Raw genomic sequence first — 16905 nt, forward strand, 5'->3', positions numbered from 1 at the left:
GGTCACATAATTTGAGACTGCTGAAATACTTCAGCAATCCTTTGGTCCCAGCAGCTGTAAAACAGCCAAGTAAAAAAGAACCTTCCCTACAAAAAAAAAAAGGGGGCGGGGGGGAATCATCACCAGGGAAGTGTCTTCTAAACACCATCTGCTACGCACCAGAAAAGGCAAATTTTTGTTACAAAATACACATTTTCATATAAAAGACATCTTGCAAAACCATCTGATTGCCCCTCCCTCTGCAGATTACAATGGTAAATGGGATCAGCTGGTTGATCTTGAGATTTTTGTTCTAATGGGAAAATAAGTCAAAGGACACACAGCATCACCACAACTGGTCCTTTAAATGGCAAAGGATTATGACAGTCTTTGTTTTCACCAGTGTTTAAAAAAGCAGGAGAAACAGAAACGGAGTCTTCATAAGCAGAAAGTGCAACGGACTGTCAGCTGCTGCATCCTCCTGAACTTCTCAATGTGTTACCAAACTGTCAATTATACAAACAGTTCAGTTATGACAGTGCCATAACTTGTTAAAACAATGCAAATAGTGTGATCAGAAAGGTCCAGTCAACTGGTTCTAATTTTTTCCCAGTAGTTGCCCAGAAAAATGTCAAGACAATCTAAATCTATCCTTCAGCTTCCTCAATATGTCCCGACTGCTGGAGTATAGAGGTCTGTGGTATTACTGTACTTGTTCCACGAGAGATCCTGTCTTGATCTGTGTTTGTAGACAAGGCCATAGAAATGGGCTGTAACAAACTGGGCGTCACGCCGGAGGAAACAGTCAGGCTGTGTGTAGTGCCCTTAAGTGTGAGATCCTGTGTGGGAAGAAGTGGCTTGAGGATGCTGACAAGACAGAAAGCAGAGCCACTTTTGGGAATGAAATTCACTTTGTTCTTGTCAGGGCAGTAGAAGGCTGGAATTTCATGCAATGGCTTTGGCCTAGAAATAAAATACACACAATAGTTTTAAAATGACATTGAACAGTCAAATTCTGTCAATGGCAGGTATGTATTGCTGAACACATCACCAAAGACAAGTTGAGGTTTAAACTTGAAGTATTTCAGCTACTCAATAATGCCCTAATGACACTTGCACCACATGGCAAATGGCAAGATGGGTTTATACTGCTTGTTTACATATACTACGATATAAACAGCATATTCTTAGGGCAGGCTATCTCCAAACCCAAGGAAGACACTGACTTCATGTTGCAGATCACAAACCCTGACCATGAATTGGCATATCCAATGTATCAGAAAGTATTCTTGATCATGTTCTCCAGAAACTTTCACAACCCAACAAGTTCTGCCCCACACTCACTGTTTATACAGCAAGCCTTATGAAAGAAAGCTGGCATAGCAATGTTCCTAATATGGCATATCTTAGAGTTGTTCATAATTATAGGGGGATCCCTTTTCTAGACTTTTGCCTCCTTTGCATGTTCACCTGAGTGTGGCCTGAATCTCTGTAAAAGATGAGCCCATCTTACTTAAAAATTCAACGCAGAGAGTAAAATGTGGCATTCATGATCAAGTACATGCTTCCTGGGAAGGAAGTGTGGAACACACATTTAGATCCTGACTGGCAGTTTTGCCGTCTCAGTATATAATTCAACCAACTCAGAGACATGCTTTATGAAAGACAGAGCTGGAAGGGAAATCGTGGATAGCACAGGTAATGCCTTCTGTGTCTATCTCTAACCCTGCAACGTAAATCTACTAAGCTAGTCTACTTTAAGACAAAACTAAGGGAATCTGTTCCAAAGCATCTCTTCCCTGCTGGAAAATAACCATCAGAAATTTAAACTTGTTGTTTCTTGTTGCCAGCATTGTCCTTTAGCCTATAACCTCCCCCTCTCTTCCATGTGTTTGTAAGACAGCCATATGCACTTCTATCTCTATTCTACTACGCCAAGAAAGCCAATCTTTCAGTATACTCTTGTAGGAGACACTCTACTCTGAAAAGTAATTCTGTTCATGAAATAGTGTATGTTTCCATGTTAGCTGGTTCTCCCAGTGTCCAGAAAATTCAGCCCCATTTATAAATTTTCTTCCCAAATGAAAACCCTGCAAACTTCAAATAGAAATAATGTTAAACAAAGGTTGAGCTTTAAATAGTTACACTCATGTGTTCCACGTACGTGTGGAATGCGAGTACCAGATGTGAGAAAGATTTTTGCATGAGACTGCCGTGTCTAAGAACTGCCATAGCTAGGTAAAAACTTCTGTAGAAGCCTGTTTCACTCTACAGCAGAACATTCTATAGCTACGCAGCAAGGACATACGAAAAGAAATGCAAATGCAAGTCAGATCACAATAGAGTATGTTCTTGGAGCAAGTGAAGACTATCTAATCTGTTGGCAACATAGCTTACACACTCTAAAATAGAGACAGGTAACTTCAGCTACTATAACCCTTTCCCCATTGTTATGGATAGGCCACAGAGACCTCTCAAAATCCATTTGCAGAGATCAGAGATGGAAAATACACAAAGGCAGCTGTAATTTTTTTAATTACTACTTATATTAGATGGCATTGTTGAGATAATATAGGCGTAAGAGAATTATAACCAAATTATACTCCTTGTGTGAGGAAATGAAATTTTTAACTATAGGTTAAGATTCTTGCATCCAAGTGACATAAGGGTATAAAAACTCCACTGAAAATAAAAATAAAACATAAAACCCCCAGAATATTCCCAAAATGACAAAAGTTGGCTTTTTCAGAATAACCAAAGCATCAAATACTCAAATTCACTCCTCTGTCACTAAAAGTTTCACAGCTACATAGATGTAGCTGAAATGAATATGGTCTTCAGAGTCTAGATATGCCTGTCAAGCTGGGACATATATTAGCTGATGCAGGTGCATTACAGCTTCTTATTACATCCCTCTGTACCTGATTATTTGAGTTTCTCCCCCTCTATCTGCCAGGTAAGAGACAGTCCTCTCAAGTTATACTGGTTTTAAAATCAAAATCTTGAGAGACTTCTTTTTAACACAAAATTCCAGCAATAAAATACATACATATATACCAGTATATAGTCACACAAAACAACAGAGATCGGGCTGTTAGCATGGTTTTAGCAACTGGACTAATAATTTTGATTTGACACAAAATCAATAAACCAATGGGTAACTCTGAATGTTAAATGTTATTTCTTATGTAGTAAAGATGAACTCACAAGCTTTCCTCAAAGACTTTCACCTTTTCACAGCCCTCTGGAGGTTCACGCTTGAACATGTAGCTGTTGTTGGGTTTTGGTGAGGTAGCATATTTTGGCAAGGGAGAATTATTCCCATTCTCTGCAGGAACAGAGTATCTCATTACTTAAACGTGTCACGCTATTAAAAAAACAATAACTACCTATAAATGCCCCCCAAATTGAAAACCACTTCATTACCAATGTTATAAAATTAAGAAACATTTTCATTCGCCTCCGAGTCTTCATTTGCAAATAAGCTTTCTTATCTCAATCCCTTTCCTCCTTTCTATTTCTCCTTATATCATTTTCAGGCTCCTCTGCATTCATTCCTGGACACTTTCAGTTTATAATGGCAAACCTGAATCTATTATCCTCTGCCGTCACCATCTAGCCAAAAGAAACGGGCAGAAGCCCTATTCCTTAAAAACCAGAACAGGTTTATGTTCAGTTATAACATTCTCCTAGTATATCTCAGAAGATTTCTGGTAAAAAAGAATAATTAAAAAACCCCAAACAGTTAAACTTTTTACGGGTGCATGTATGAAATGCTGGAAGGTTGCCCATTTTGTCCGAGATCATAAAAAAATACCTGACACAAGCAACAAGACTAGCCTACTTTGCTGTTCCACTTGTTGCTGTACACTCTTGCTTCTTCAGCTTGCTTAAAGTACTTGAAGAATTGTCGTGGTTTATTATTCAAAAACAGTAACTTGTTTGGGAAGCACATTGCTCAGTCACATCTCTCCAGCTTCAATTACAGAGCACTATATATGTGTGCACACAGAGTATTTGGAGCAATTTGGAAAGCACATCACTTAAAAAAAAACGTTCTACCATTTCTCCATGGATGTGGGAAACAAACCCCCTCTTTTACTACGTGTTCATGCACATAGCAACAAGTTAAAGTTTTGCATTGTTGAACTTTTAAAGTTACACAGTACCTTTATCTCTGGAATCAGCAAGAAGATCATCTGTGGAACATGGACTTTCTTCACTGCCTTCGTTAGAGATGGTAAGAAATGAGGTTGGAGATACTGACTGGGAGCGGCTGCTGTTGTTACTACCCCTGTCTGCTCCACCAGGTGTTTGGGTATCAATGCTGCGAGTACTACTACTACGCTGAACCAACGGAGGTGGTGCACGGTGCCCATCTGGAATATCTTGAGGCTGTTAAAAATAAAAAGTATCAGATGGCTGCTCTTGTCTGGTTAGCAGTTTCTTTAAATCCAGTAATGCTGAGGGTTTTTTCAGGTTCCATAAAACTGTTTGAAGTAGAAAATTTTATTCATTACACAAGACTCCAACAGAAAATAAAATAAGTCAGGTTCGGAAACTAAGGACAACAGTTTCCAAGATTTCATAGAATCACAGAATTGCTGAGGCTGGAAGGGACCTCTTGAGATCATATAGTCCAACACCCCTGCTCAAGCACAGTCAGGTAGAGCAGTCTGTCCAGTCAAGTTTTGAATACCTCCATAACCTCTCTGGGCAACTTGCTCCAGTTCTGAACACCCTCACACATTTAAAAAAAAAAAAAAATTAAGAAAAAAGAAAAAAAGGTGGTTTTCTTGTATTCAGATTGAATTTAATGTTTTTTAATTTAGGCCTACTGCCGCTTACCCTGTCATTGGGCACTACTGAGAAGAGGCTGGCTCCCTCCTCTTCATTCCTGCACATCAGATATTTATACACATTGATAAGATCCCCCTGAGCTTTCTATTCTCAAGGCTGAACAGTCCCAGCTTTCTCATCCTCTCCTCATATGAAAGATGTTCCAGTCCTTTAATCATCTTCGTGTCCTGTATTTCTGAAACTTTATTACTAAATTTACCTCTAAAAATACCTAAAATTAAAACGAAAGTTAAAAATGGGCAAGTTAGGCTTCAAGTGGGAGGGGGACAGTTCAGCATGGGCAAAGAGAAGAAAAAGTTACTACAAAAACTCTCAAAACAGACCTTTTGTCTTTTCCCCTGTTTTACTGAGATGTCTTATTTTATTGGAAAACTAGTTACATCACAGTAATCACAGAGGAAAAAGTGCAGATTCAAGCTTTAACTCTTTTCTTCTTTTTGCTTTCCAAGACACTTTTTCAACTACCTTTATTAAAGAAAGCAAAATTAATTCCAGACAAATTTAATTCAAAAATTGTGCAAAATAAAGCTTATGTCTTAAAAACCTCAAAGCAAAACCAAAATACTTATAGAAAGCAATCATGGTGGCAGATACATACAACAAGCTGTTCCTCTTTGTCTCCCGTCTCCTTAATTATTATCTCAATCTCCTGATTCAGTCCTTCTACACTGTTTCGGAATCGTGATCCTGTTGATTTGGTAATAGGTATCACAGGAACAAGAGCACTCTTTGGGATGGGAGCCTGAAGAACCAGAGACAGTGAGAAAGCAATGTAGATTTACTTACAAAACGCAGTTACTATTTCTACTCAAAAGTGAACCTTTAAACAGAACACATCTATCTACACCTCAATATCAAGGATTTACATGAAACTATAGTGATTGTGTTAAAATGGATGCCTTAAATGAAGACACAGACATCCTGGATTCTGTTTCAAATCTAATTTCTAGCAGGAAAAGCTTTCAAGAACCTAGTCTCAAAACTTCCCTTGATATGGTCTGCCTCCAGCTCGACATTGCTTTACAAGTGAAAATTTAACAGTAAACATTTAAATGTAAGTAATTTTGAAGCCTTTAAAATATATTCACATTCCTTCTGAAGTGAGCTGTACCACAATTTCACTTCCTTCACTGTTGGATTTACTACTTGTAATTTCACTAGAATTGTATTTTAATGGAAGTCTTTCCAAGTTTGGCCATTATGAGAATGTTTAGTTTTTGTTGAAATAAACAGTGTCACAAGCATTTCTTGAACAGAAGCTTTTGTAGTCGTCATGCAAGTCTCTTTCTTTATAGCTATCCTAATGTTTCAGTAAAGCAAAACCAATATAATTCGTAAGTTTTGCCACCTTAGAGATTTGTGATTGTGAGAGTAAGTCTGCATTATGATCCGCATTTAGAATTCTCTTGTTTACATTAATTTTTCTAAGGTAGTTTTTCTGCCAGACAGATTTTGTGTGCTTTTTGAGAATTCACATGTGAAGTCCCAATGCTTTGGTTTCTGTCTATGCATAGTCCTGTTATTTAAAGGAAAAATAAAAAACCCACAAACAAATCGCTTTGAAGACCAGGTGAGAATGCTACCGTCCTTCAATCAGTAGAGGAGATGTTCTCAATCATAGCACACTACACCACAGAGTCTAGGAATTTTACACAGGAATTCTACTGTGACTTTATTTATCATGCTGTTCTTTGAGTTGAACTAAATGTTTGCAGGAATCATTCCATTACCTGTAGTAGTGCCCTGCATAATCACCAAGAGTCTGCGTTGAAGTTTAAGGCAGAACCTTCTAATGTTCTGGTGGCATGATTCTTAGGACAAACTGAACTTGTTAAAAAGTAGAAAGCGGAAAGCAAGTATGCTTGTCTAAGATTTTAGCAGCCATTAGCAAAACGTGGGAATTCTCCATCTTTTAAATATGATTGCCTACCACGGAAATTCTTAGAATCATAGTACTATTTGAAAAGCTCAAAGTAGAAAAGCACAAGTTGCTCCGATAAAGTTCATTACGGTTCAATACAGCATGTTTCACTTCCAAGAGAAATAATATTCTGTACACGATTGAGGATGACTTGTTAACCTGGAGTGCCGGAGGGTGGAAAGGGAAGGAGGTACCATTACAGGGGTGGAACAACCAGCCTTGAAACAAGAAACTTTATATTAGAAATACTGCCTTCACAGCGGTCTGCATGGAGCTGGCCCCTGACATACAGGAATAGGCTACCGACCTTTGACTACTCATCTGCATATTTGGGAATGCACAAAATGAAGCAAGCTGCCAAACACAGGATAATAATTACAGTGCTCACATAATAACACACAGTCAGGGAGTTTTGGTGCAGTACAGTTAGAGTCCCGAAACTTACAGGTATGGCACAAACTCATGAGTTACGAAATATGGGTGATGACAAATCTAAATTGTTCACAGGCATTTTAGAAAAATGCTCTAAGCTCTTCCAATTTTTCAAGAAGCACCAGAACTTTAAATAGAATCCAAGGTCTTTTGATGCTTTCAGACATTAACATCAAACCATCTCAAGGCTGAATGCATCATGGTAATTCCATTCTAAAAATGAAATGCTCTACCTATGTAAGGTGGTAAGAGTGACACAAAAAAAAAACCAAAACACAACAACAAGAAGCAGTTGGTCTCAATATTAGTGGTTGCTTAGGATCAATTCTTAAGACATTAAGGACACATGCTTCCCAGGAAAGTGGAAGGAGGGGGCTTCATGGTTCATAGTGTCAAGTAGCAGCATAACATCAGTCAAGTGCGCTAAGGAAAAAAGACTATTCTGAAAGAGCTAATCAATTTATTCTTCCATCTGGCTTCAGCTCTGGCCTCAATTCTAGTTTCTCGATTACATTAACACTGAGAATAAAGAAAGATCCCATTGGTTTGACTCCTCTTTACAGATTTAGTACCATGCAATTAATTTGAACTCCAACGTTCTCAGAAGCATCCTGAGATCACCTGAGGAGGCTATGCCCTTTCTTGCAAACCCCTCCTCCTGTAAAGAGAGGCAGAATGGAACACTTCTGGCATCATGAAAAAACAAAAACAAAAACTATTCAATTGCTCTGAAAAAAAGTGTAGTCAGCAGCAAGGACTTGATCAAGTTCCTCGCCAACTATTTCCTGATTCTGAGTAGAGGGACAGGAATAGCTAACAAGCTTATTCGATAGACATGGTGTGGATTTCTTTCTTCAAACAAAAATAACAGAAGAAAGAAGCACAACTAAACAATTAGTTGGAGGCTTAGGTGGTAAGAACCACTGTAAAAATTTTGGTAAAACTCAAGAATTGTGGCAAAGCTTAAGTGTTTATTAGCAGGGAAGAAAAGAGGAAATAAATCCACTGGAATTGCTTCTTTTAGTTTTAACTAGAAGAGTAAGCCATTTCCAAAATATTAAACAGAGTTTACCTGGGCTCTGTGAAGGGACTACCAAGGCAATTTACCAACACATTTTCTCGGCCTTGTCAGGAATCCAACTCCTTGAGCTCAGAAATCTTTGTATGACCCTCTAGAGTCAACAACTGCAAGTTTCCTTCAAGTTGGGAATGTAAAAAAATTTCTAAATATTCTAATCACTAACTGCAAGTGTTTCCACACAGTCCTTCCCACAAATCCTGAAGGAACTGAGCTGCTGCCAGAAATTCTAGTTTAGCAGTTCCCTAGAAAGGAATGAGAAAGCCTAGGAACTTTGTCCTTGATGCCTACAGTTACAGATTTTCACTCTGACTTAGAAAGCAGTCTCTAAATGCCGTTAGTCTAAACCCTTCACTTACTCTTTTTGAAGCCTTCTGTAACTTCCCCCCTTCACAAGTAGCTCGACACAGCTGGCACAAAATTTACCAAGAAAAACAATGGTTTGTTTTGTAACACAATGCTGGAAAAGCTGCTTTGACTCAGTTTATATTTTATAGTCTGTTTCACAAGCCCAAAAATTAATTATCTGTTGTGCAATATTTTATTCACGTACTCTAAAATTTGGCAGAATGCAAGAGACCTCCGTACAAGAAGAAAAATTTCATGAGCATAGTAATAAAGTAACCATGATGTTTATATGTATATATGTTTAGATACATAATTTTGGGGGGGATATTTGAATAGCCTTTTGTCAGGTAAGCTCTCTAAATCAGTTCATCATAGGATTAGACAAGTGCTATTGTCAAGACACAAAACGTGATTAGCAAGAACTACAATTTTATTTGAGTGTATCATTTTACCACCAGTTTGCTCCATGCTATGTTCTACATGCAAATTCATAACTGTTACAGCAATGCGTAATGAAAAATAATCTATGGTTTTAGATTAAACTTATCTATCACCCTTTTGTAGAGTCTGCAGAATGCAGACTTGCTTTAGGAAGGATCTAACTACCTGAAATTCTTTGAAAGTGGGAGTTCAAAGCCAGCCCAGCCAAGTAACAAAAAGATCCAGGACCATATACTCGAGGAAGTCAAAGGAAACGTATCTATTTCATAGAATTCACCTATAGCTACAACATATTTAGCAGTACGTGGTATTCTAAGTCACAACCTTGAAAGAAGTTAAAAAATAGTAGTAGCTACCCAGTATGTCCAAAAAGCTCACAGCCTTACCTGACTATGGTTAATGGCTGCATGGTTACCATGAAATGGAGACTGTCTTTCTTTATCGCGATGATGCCTACTGCTATGTTTGCTTCTCTGCAATTGTTGACGCAATTTTGCAATCTAATAAAGGAAAAATTCACATTAGATTTCACCAGATATATTCAGGTACACACACAGTTTCACCAATTTATTCCATCACTTAGTTGAAATTCTTTACTACCACAACATTCATAACTATTGCCAGCACTAAATTAGACTCAAGTTCTTGCAAACCTAATATGTTAGCTACCAGTTCAGCTGAAGCCCAGAAGATACCTCTGGAGGTTTCATGAAAGAACTTGAAACACAAAGTTTGAAAGTAGTTTGGTCACTGCTGTATTTCCTCCTTTGTTGAAGCGTGTCACCTGCATTTGACACTTCCTTTCCCACACATTCAGATTAAAAATTTTAATAGACCTGCATTATTATATGAAATCAATACCAATGAACAGCTATTTCTTATTTTTTACCAAGCCCACAATCTGTATAATAAAACAAAGCAGTACAATAGTCACGTCTTCCTGAAAACTCACAGTAACAGTGCATACCAGTAAAAAAATTAATCCAAAGGTATCTCAAATAATAGCATTTCTGACCTCCTTGAGTTGATCATTGCTGCCCCATGACGCTGAACGTTTGTGTGAGCTTCTCTTCTTTTCTAAATATTCTTCAGCCCAGGCACTTTCTGTCTGCAGCAAGAAGATTATAAGATTAATTAAAAAAAGGCAATTCCTACTTTCTGGCAGAATATTTTGAGACAAATTAGCAGAGAGAACGGTGTTAAGATTTGCTAGATTCAGAACTGTGAGTGAAAAGCAGTCGCTGACTAGAAGCCTTTTTGACAACTAAGTATGAAAAAGTGGAATGAAACTGTGTAATTAAAAAAAACCAACCCAAAACCCAACAAAAACAAAACAACAACAAAAACAAAAAAAACCCCAAACCAAACAAACAAAAAACCCAAACCAAACAAAAAAAAACCCCACCAACTTTCAGACCTACTCTAATACAGGAATGTGCTAGTTTCCCTTCCAAATTATTGAGCATAAGGCAGTATTAACAGCCAGATGTACCACAAGCTGCTATAGAGCTCTAAAGAACCAGTATGACAGTGCTGAATCTGGGGGAGATAGTATGTTTTATTTCCTGCACAGATGCTGACCTTGTTATTTCTGACGCATTAGCAAGGGTAGCTTGGTGTAAACGTTGTAAACACTTGCACCAGTACAGTTTCAAAATCATGTTCTTGCTCAGAAGAATGAGAAAAAGGAAGGCAAGGCATATAAGCACCACTAGAGCTATTGCAAAGCAGGGAATTAATTCATTAATGCCTCAAAGGGCTTCAGGTTCATAGTCGTCTCAGGCCAAGCAGAAAGCGACATAGATAATACTAACCTAGTTTCACTAAACCAACAAAGTCATTAATAAAGAAAACATACTGTGGTGAAAAAGTTCTGAGAAATTCTAAAAGCCATTAAGACAAACTGTAGCTATTTAAGGTAACAAAATGCACAGGCAAGCCTGTGGTAATACTGCATGCTTTATGGACAGTTTGTATTCCTACCTAAACACGTCCAGAATGGCCTTGAAAGCAGTGAATTGTAAAGGCTCTAAGAGGAGGGGTAGTAACATCTATCAGGAATGTCCACGCACTCACAAGAAATATACCTAATGAAGCAGAGGGAAGGATTTCTGGAAGCAGCTTACACACTGAAAAAGACAGCGAATTCCTTTAAATTCACTGTTGCCACAGTTCAGTTCTTAGCACACAGCGGCGATCCAGCTAACTCATCCTGAGAAATCATTGATATCTCACTTTCTCCTACAGACAGGAATTTTGATTGCTTCAAAGCCTTCACATCTACAGTGTGCAACAGTTGTTCTCACATTTGAGACTAACGACTTGCAAGCCACAAGCTGACCTTACTCACCCCATCTGTACTCAGAACACAGAAACTCACAAGGCCTTTGATGATGTGGCATTAACCCCCATTTTGCAGGGAAAATGGAAGTGTTAACTCCAAAAATACAGGTTGCAACTCCCATCGGCTTCAGTTACAGATATGTGTTTCTTATAAATGAAACCTCCACTATCAGTAGTTTTTCGTCTTCATCATTCCAAACCAAAAACTAACTAGGACAAATCTGAATAACAAAGTTAGTAGGGTTGCTTTGAAATTCCTATTTCATAGCAAAATTAGAATCCATTAGAATATTTTTTTCCAGAAAAGCACCCACTTACCTTCATCATAAAATAGAATAATTGATAACCCCCATTCTCAAGTACCAATCTTTGTATAGTCAATTCTCAAATGTCAATCTGGAGTCTCATCCTATCCTCTAGCTCCTAGAACAACAAGTTTTAGCCACTAATTCTAACTTTCCAACTCAGCACAAGCGTTACACTTGCCTACAGGAATCTAATTAATACTCTAATCAGTCTTTGCATTTAATTTATATTCAATACTTTGACTTAAGATTCAAGACTTATTTCATAAATTAATATCTGATTAATTTTAAAGGATTAAAGGTTGCTTTGATGCTCACCCTCAAAACAAATAGTTAGAAATCTTTTTAGAGCAAGAGTAGGTATAAGACATTAAATTATAGGAAACCTTTACATCAAGACAGAAATGTAATACTATTTTAGCAAGTCTCCTCCTACTTATTCCCTGTATCTTGTTTATAGTTCTTCTTTTCAGGAAACACAGACCCAATAACCAATAGACAAAGAGGGATTTCTATTTCTCTAGGTTCTTAAAGTACTACTACTTGCTTATTAGTTGTTACCATTGACAACGTCCTTCTGTTTGTTCTAGAAATACAAAGAGAAATGAGTTTAAGGCTAGATTTATCACAGATAGTAGAACACTTAAGGGAAAAAAGTCTTAGAGGCAAAAACTTTGCAGCTGAAATGAATTATTTTTTAAAATTAAAAAAATACAAAGCAATTGTCTCATTTTAACACGTATTTTGACATAGCTGGATTTCAAACAACCACAAGCAAAGCCAAACAAGTTTGATTTAAAGGGAAAAAGGTACAAGATTACAAACACCTGTTTTAGCAGCACTTAAAACAATATCTGCATGTATGAAGACCAGACCCCAGGATGCTCAATAATAACTTACTCATGATCCAGCAAACATTCTGCATGTACATAATTCAGTCTGGTTTTATAGACAGGTTTCACCAAAATAATCAGTCGAAGCAGGAGTCTGATAGACAGACAGTCTCCGCGTGACCTGGGATCTCTTACACAGTTCTTGGCTATGACCTATGGGCATCTCTGTGAAGACCTGCAAGCTGCAGTGTGTCACTAATGTTGTCTCTTCCCAGCCTGCTTCCTGAATGACTCCAGTCACTATGCCATAAATCTGCAGAATCAAGATACCCTGCTTACTCAACTTGAAAATCTTCTATACCTTAATAGATTCAGTTCCTGTCCCCTAAACTTTTGAAATCTGAACACATCCATTTCACGTCAGACTTTGTGAAATTGGAAATTACACATTGGAGCCAGAATATCTTGTAAGTGAAACTTCATCCAAACACCCCATCTTCAGAAACACTAAACAATACAAACAGAGAGCCTATACTATCTTGGGAAACTAACTACTGTAAATCACATTTTAAGCTTGTCCCTAGCTCGAATGGTTGCTCTCAAGCACACCAGAAAGATTAAAAGCAACGATGTCTCATCAGTGTCATATCAACACAAGCTTTGGATGCACAGATGTATGTCTGTATCCCAAAATTTTCTACTGGTTTGATAAATTTTAAATTAGGAAGTGCAAACAGATCATTCTATTTCCCTCAGCAGTATACTAACATCAAACACCACTAAATACACTCATTCGGCAGAAATATCCAATGCCCTTTACAGGCTTCCCATTAACCTTTGCAAATATGTCTCCCCTTATATATGAAAGCCCCACTACCATAGCAGCTAGATGTGTCAGAATTGGAAGAAAAAGACAAAAGAAAAATGTAAGCCAAAAAGGATGATATCTAATCTATCTGGAAAATACGCAGATCATAAAAGCCCAACCGTGATTCAGATTAAACCGAAACTAAGCTGAAAGAGATCAGCTGAATATAGCAAATACTTTGGCAGTAGTATAGAAACATAATTATTTTGAAAAAAGTATTATCCTAGGAAATCAAATATGAAAATAAATAGCTAAGACACTCACACTGGTTTAATTCTGCCTTTTAATGGCTAAGCATGAACAGCAATTCCTTGTATATCAGGCGTCTTCCTTCATCCTCCTCCTCTCACTATGATTTGCTTACCTTTTTCACCCCATCTTCTAACCATTTTGCTGGTCCATTTTCCTGCACAGAAAACTTATTCCTCAGCTCTCCTTTCTTCACCAGTTTCTATTTCCACCTTACCCATATGGACATATTCCCTTACAAAACACCTTACTTTTCCACTGATCTGCTCTTTGAATTGTGGTCCTTTTTGCAAAATGTTGTGGATCTTGAGAAGGCCATACAGCAACAACCAAGGCTGCAGACATCATCTGCTCAATATCCTACACATTTGAGTAGACAGCACACTGAAACCTATGTGGCCACCTTTTCGCTATTGTTACCAAACCTAAGGCAGGCTCAAGCTCAGGTATGTCCCACATGCTGCCAGTTTCTCTTCCAAACGCATTTTTCTTATGTTCTTTCGAATTGGTGGAGATCTGCTGTTGAAACCATGCTCTGGGAATAGGGATTTAACATCTGTTTGCCTCGCTCTTTCACTCTACAAGTTAGAGAAATCCACTGCCAGGCTGCATCCACAGAAGGAGAAACGAAACACTGGGATATTTTATGGAAAAATCCATCTTGAGTCACTTCTGCATACAGTAGGATACCATGTAACAACAGCTCCCTTTAAAGGGAATGATAACTGTCATGATAAGCATATAACTCTTGTAACACCAGTTTCATTCAATTGTTTGTTGGTTCTGTCTGAACCATTAAAAGCTTGTGAAATTTTTTCAAGTTGTTGAAGTTTATTGGCAAATCATGTACTTTTTTAATACTTTCCAGCTGAGCTAAATTTGAACATTATTCATGGTTCAATGAGGCAGCTCTTCAATGCATATAATTCTATACTTAGTGCATAGGTCCCAGGTGAACATTAAAGGCCTTTTACAATCAGAGGATGAACAGCCTATCATAGAAAAGGCTACAGTAACTTTTATACAGGCACTAAAGAAGCTTTTTTATTCAGTTTTAAGACAGACATACATATAAGGAGTCGCTAGTTCTCTTGTATAAATTTAAACTAAACAGTACTTAACACCAGTGCAATCTAGCGTACTGCACACTGTAAGAACAATGAGAAAACAGATGTGCAACACACTAGTGTGTTTCTGAGGCAAAAAGAAAGTGGAACTCTTAACAGATATTACAGTTCACAGCCTCTTCTTAGAGAAGAATGCAAATAATTCACACGCCTAATAGCAAAAGTAGGATTCCTGCAATTTGAAAGTGAATAGGAACTTGCAAACAAGAAAGCTAAAGTGAATGTTTTCAAGGGAAAAGCTTCTTACATTTAAATCCTGTCTTCACATTTAAATACTCCGAAGACAAAAACCTGTCCTACCTGTGTGGCTTTGTCTCTCATACATGGAGCAGCTTGTCCATGATTATCACGAGGCCACTGTCCAGCAAGGTATGGAGCAGCAAGCGTATCCAATGAGGAAGTCCGGCGAATAATACTGGAAGGGCTTGATGAAGGTGGTCTTGATTTGTCAGCTAGAATAAGAACACTTGATTAGAAAGAAAGCAAGACAGAGAGCTTAATTAATTGTCTACAAGAAATCATATCAAATCGGAACTCTTATGTTATTAAGTATACAACAAGATACTTTTAATATAGGAATTAAGTTTGCTCTTCCAGGCTCCATTAAGTTTTAATAAGCAATGAAATGTGTTTTTAAGGTTTCCTTAAAAACGTCCTTATGTCACAAATGTTTCATTGGTACTTACACACCACCATTTATTCCCTCAAAGGTGCATTGGATTCTTAAATGAAGAAGACTTGGAAGAAATAAAAATAGCTAAGTTTCCTCATACATAAAGGCTAACAAAGAAAATCTGTGCTGAACTTTTTCAAGTCAATGCCGAGTTTAGAGTTTATCCCACTAGCCCTTTACCCTTCCCCTACTTTAATTCAAGGGACGCTATAAACTGACATGTTTTATTAACCACCCAGTACAGATATATGGCAGATTCATAAAGTTATATCTAACCCTTAGATCCAGAAGTCAACTTCGGTAAAGTAATGATTTACATTTTACAAGATAATCAAGACATCTCCTCCCTTTACATGCTACTCGGTAACTACATTCATATTTGCCTGACACTACACCTTCTGCAACACCTCATTTTTAGTGTTTACATTGATACCACTTTTCAGAACAATTTAGATGCTAACAGGAACCCTTGCTGAAAAAGGTTAAATATAACAAGCACAGGAAGTAACATGAGAAGGAAGAATACGGTTAAAAACAAAAATCTACAAGTATCCCATCTGTCAATGATACCTTAACGTGGCAGTAAAAGACTATGCTGCAAGCTAATAAGCGTAAACACTGTGAAGAAAGGTTCCTCAAAATAGTAATTGAGGTTTGTTATATTAAGGAGACCGACAAGCAGGAAAGACCCAGGGTTTAGATAGACATATATGCTCACAGATTATTTGTTACTAGCTATTCTAGATGTAAAATGCAAATCCAGAGATCACAGTGATCTAAGCTTACTATCAATTCACCTGCTCCCCACAGAATTATACCTGAAAGAATCGTATATTAGTGTTACCTATAATGAATACAAAGGCCTAAAACAAATGGCTAGAACACAGCAAACAAGATACAGAGATCAGATGGAAGCTTTACAAGGACACTGGAAAAAACTCAGTCATATGTCCTTCCTGACTGTGCCTTAGGATGAATTCTGCATTAAAAGCATAAATAACATAGCCATTTGTATTCTACTTAAACTCATTTATGGCCAAAAGAAGTTGTGCCTGATTCATGTCTGACTGCTAATCAGAAAATAAAAACACTGCCATCAGAAGTCCAGAATTCAGTTTCTTAGCTGTTTCAATCTACTACAGATACATAAATATTAATAAAACCTGTTAGGTATAGATTTCAGTGGTGTGGACATCATCTTAGTATCATAGAACACCAGTCTTCCAAATGTAAGTCTAGTGACATTCTATACTAAATATCCTCATGCAAATTTTGCATTTAAAATGTACACATTAAAAGCGTAGAAAATATTTCAATTCAACTATAAGGAAATAATTACTAGCACTATAATCAGCCACATTCACATAAAGCAGTCCAGAAACCTCATCTGGTTTATTATTTCTACTAGTACCAACAATGATAAAATCTCACTGCTGAGCTCACAGCAG

At 37.5% G+C, this 16905-nt stretch overlaps 1 protein-coding gene across 1 annotated transcript; it reads right to left on the reverse strand.

Annotated features, from left to right (window-relative positions):
• Positions 1–393: 393 nt before the first annotated feature.
• Positions 394–15228, reverse strand: FAM117B (family with sequence similarity 117, member B). Its single transcript, XM_009587002.1, has 7 exons — positions 15085–15228; positions 10075–10167; positions 9446–9559; positions 5438–5581; positions 4149–4374; positions 3187–3307; positions 394–942 (listed from the first exon to the last, which is right to left on the reverse strand). Exons 1-7 carry the CDS (start codon positions 15103–15105, stop codon positions 627–629), a joined length of 1035 nt encoding a protein of 344 aa, XP_009585297.1. The 5' UTR covers positions 15106–15228; the 3' UTR covers positions 394–626.
• Positions 15229–16905: the final 1677 nt, after the last annotated feature.

The sequence above is a fragment of the Fulmarus glacialis genome, unplaced genomic scaffold (genome assembly GCF_000690835.1).
Source record: "Fulmarus glacialis isolate BGI_N327 unplaced genomic scaffold, ASM69083v1 scaffold15041, whole genome shotgun sequence".
In the NCBI taxonomy this organism is placed as follows: Eukaryota; Metazoa; Chordata; class Aves; order Procellariiformes; family Procellariidae; genus Fulmarus; species Fulmarus glacialis.